We start from the raw sequence: 2,172 nt of genomic DNA, 5'->3' as shown, positions 1-2,172 counted from the left end.
CTAAATATCACTTTCGGTATCAGTGTCCACATCGGAACAATCAGCACAATCGATTGCGTCCCAGGCAGAACGTGAACGAAAACTGGTTGTTTTAGGCTGATGCCGGTCAAAGCCTAAATACCGAATAACAGCTGTTAGATGGCTGCAACAGCCCAATGTTCGTTCTCCCACTTTGCACGAGCAGTACAATCCTTTTATAGCATCACAACCATTCTCATTTGCACTGAATTTGACCCACGCATCGTGCGTTTTTGATTTACTGAATCTTGATTGTATTCGGGCTCTAATGATATCTGCCGTATCGCGGTGTATGAAAATGCCGAATTCAGAATCCTGTTTCAAGTGATTTTGAATGTAACGCGCCGCAATCTTGATTTGGTACGTTCCCAGAGTAATTTTCTGCAAATCCTCTGCTGACAATTTCGGAAATTCGACAACTGACGATGCTGATGCTTTTTCCCACTTTGTTGTCATTCGCTTCACGCCTAATGTCTCAATTTCTTCTTTCAACGCGTTCGATTGCGGTTGCAGGTCATCGACACATCCTTCAGCAATTATGTCGTGGAAGTCTTTGTTGCTGAATAGAGGCGGGAAGTACTTGTTCATGATGGCACAGGCTATTCGGTTGAATCTCATGATTTTTGGAACGTACGAGCCTTCGATGGTGTGTTTAAAAAACGGGAACACATTCTTGATTCGGCCATTAACTGCTTCTACTACCCATCTGAACATTGTCACCTATAGAAAATAGAAATAAAAAATGAGTCAGAATAAGACTCATCCCTTTCGGAGTAAAAATAAAAGTTTGCACTCGTTATATTGCAGCTAAACTAGAGACTCAACATGGCAACGATTCACCTTTAATATACAAACGACGCGACCCAATACTGTCCAACCTGTGTCATTGGCATTATTTTCCTTCTAGGCTTCAATAATTTGCTTGAATGTGTTTTGTCACAGTATTTTGATCGCGCCTTTTGATCAGACCGAGTTTCAGTTTACAAATTGATTTTAACTAACCTTCCTTGACGCATTTGCCTCCTCACACGTGAACTGAGTTCTCTTTCCATTTAGAGACTTGGCATGAATAAAGGTCGACATGGGTGATCTTGTTCGCAATCGATTTAGATCAAAATTTACGGATCATTTTTCATTCGGGACTTAGTTCGGATCTGGTAACAATTATCAAACAATATTGAATTTAAGTTTAACACTCAGCTCAATTGAATGATCCGATTGATTTGAAAACTCAATCGATGAAATTAATCCAGAGCGGAGAACCGATTAAAGTAAATGTTGTCCAATTTTTTTTTTAAATAAAATGTTATCTTGGGTTTCGGCAGAAAATAATTTTAGGAATTGGAACTTGATTAGGACCGCTGTACTACATCTTTGTATATGTAATTCAGCATCAAACCGCTGCACTACATTTGTGTAAAGAAGAGAATAAAATGCGATCTAAAGTACGTGATATGTAGGTATCAGTATTGGTTATCTCTTTGTTTTCGGAAGACAATTAGTTATTGGAGCTTTGTTCATGTAATTTGTTGTGCGTCAGTTAACCAGTGCAAATATAGATTTTATTTTGGATGTGCTAGATACTCGTGATTAGTATAAATGCAAGATGAATTATCAACAAAAATTTATTTTATCAGACCGACAGCTGATACCAAATGCTCTAAAAATTTAAATTTCGATATGTTGATGGTTTCTTTTTGTAAAATCAATTATCCGACTTTAGCCAATATCCCAGACAATGTGTTGCTTGCACATGTTCTGGGCTAAGCGATTCGTTTTGTTGCCCCATTTTATCTTTTGAAAATTGTATTGAGCTGGGTATTCCCAAGTAATCCATAGCCATTTTCGAAAGACAAGGAAATTCAGATTCGTTCAACTTCCAGAATTCCAAAACATCAGACTTAGGAGAAGTCAATGGATGCCGTAAATATTTTTGGAATTCCTTCGCAAGTTTATCGCTTTTCGATCTTTTGTACATGTGACTAAAGAGTTCGTCGTCATCTTCCTCACTTTTATCAGTCAAGATATTTCCCTTCGATTCGTAATCCATTTTGAAAATTTCATGAAGATCTTTTTCTATCTTTTTTATATGACCTTTGCTGTAGTCATGTTCTTGAAAGTATGTAGTTTTCAGAGCCGGATTAAGCAGTGTCG

At 37.7% G+C, this 2,172-nt stretch overlaps 1 protein-coding gene across 1 annotated transcript; it reads right to left on the bottom strand.

Moving 5' to 3' along the window:
- Positions 1–1,101, bottom strand: LOC119082237. The gene is made up of 2 exons (XM_037191701.1): positions 1,021–1,101; positions 1–738 (listed from the first exon to the last, which is right to left on the bottom strand). The coding sequence occupies exons 1-2, from the start codon at positions 1,099–1,101 to the stop codon at positions 1–3; spliced, it is 819 nt and encodes a 272-aa protein (XP_037047596.1).
- Positions 1,102–2,172: the final 1,071 nt, after the last annotated feature.

This window comes from Bradysia coprophila, unplaced genomic scaffold, assembly GCF_014529535.1.
Source record: "Bradysia coprophila strain Holo2 unplaced genomic scaffold, BU_Bcop_v1 contig_400, whole genome shotgun sequence".
Taxonomy (NCBI): domain Eukaryota; kingdom Metazoa; phylum Arthropoda; class Insecta; order Diptera; family Sciaridae; genus Bradysia; species Bradysia coprophila.
The sequence above is the reverse complement of the archived record's forward strand: the minus strand, read 5'-3'. Positions and strand labels throughout refer to the sequence as shown.

Coding starts and splice junctions, on each gene's coding strand:
- LOC119082237 (XM_037191701.1), bottom strand. CDS start 1,101: ATGTCGACCTTTATTCATGCCAAGTCTCTAAATGGAAAGAGAACTCAG. Junction 739..1,020: donor AGGCAAATGCGTCAAGGAAG/GTTAGTTAAAAT, acceptor TATTTTCTATAG/GTGACAATGTTCAGATGGGT.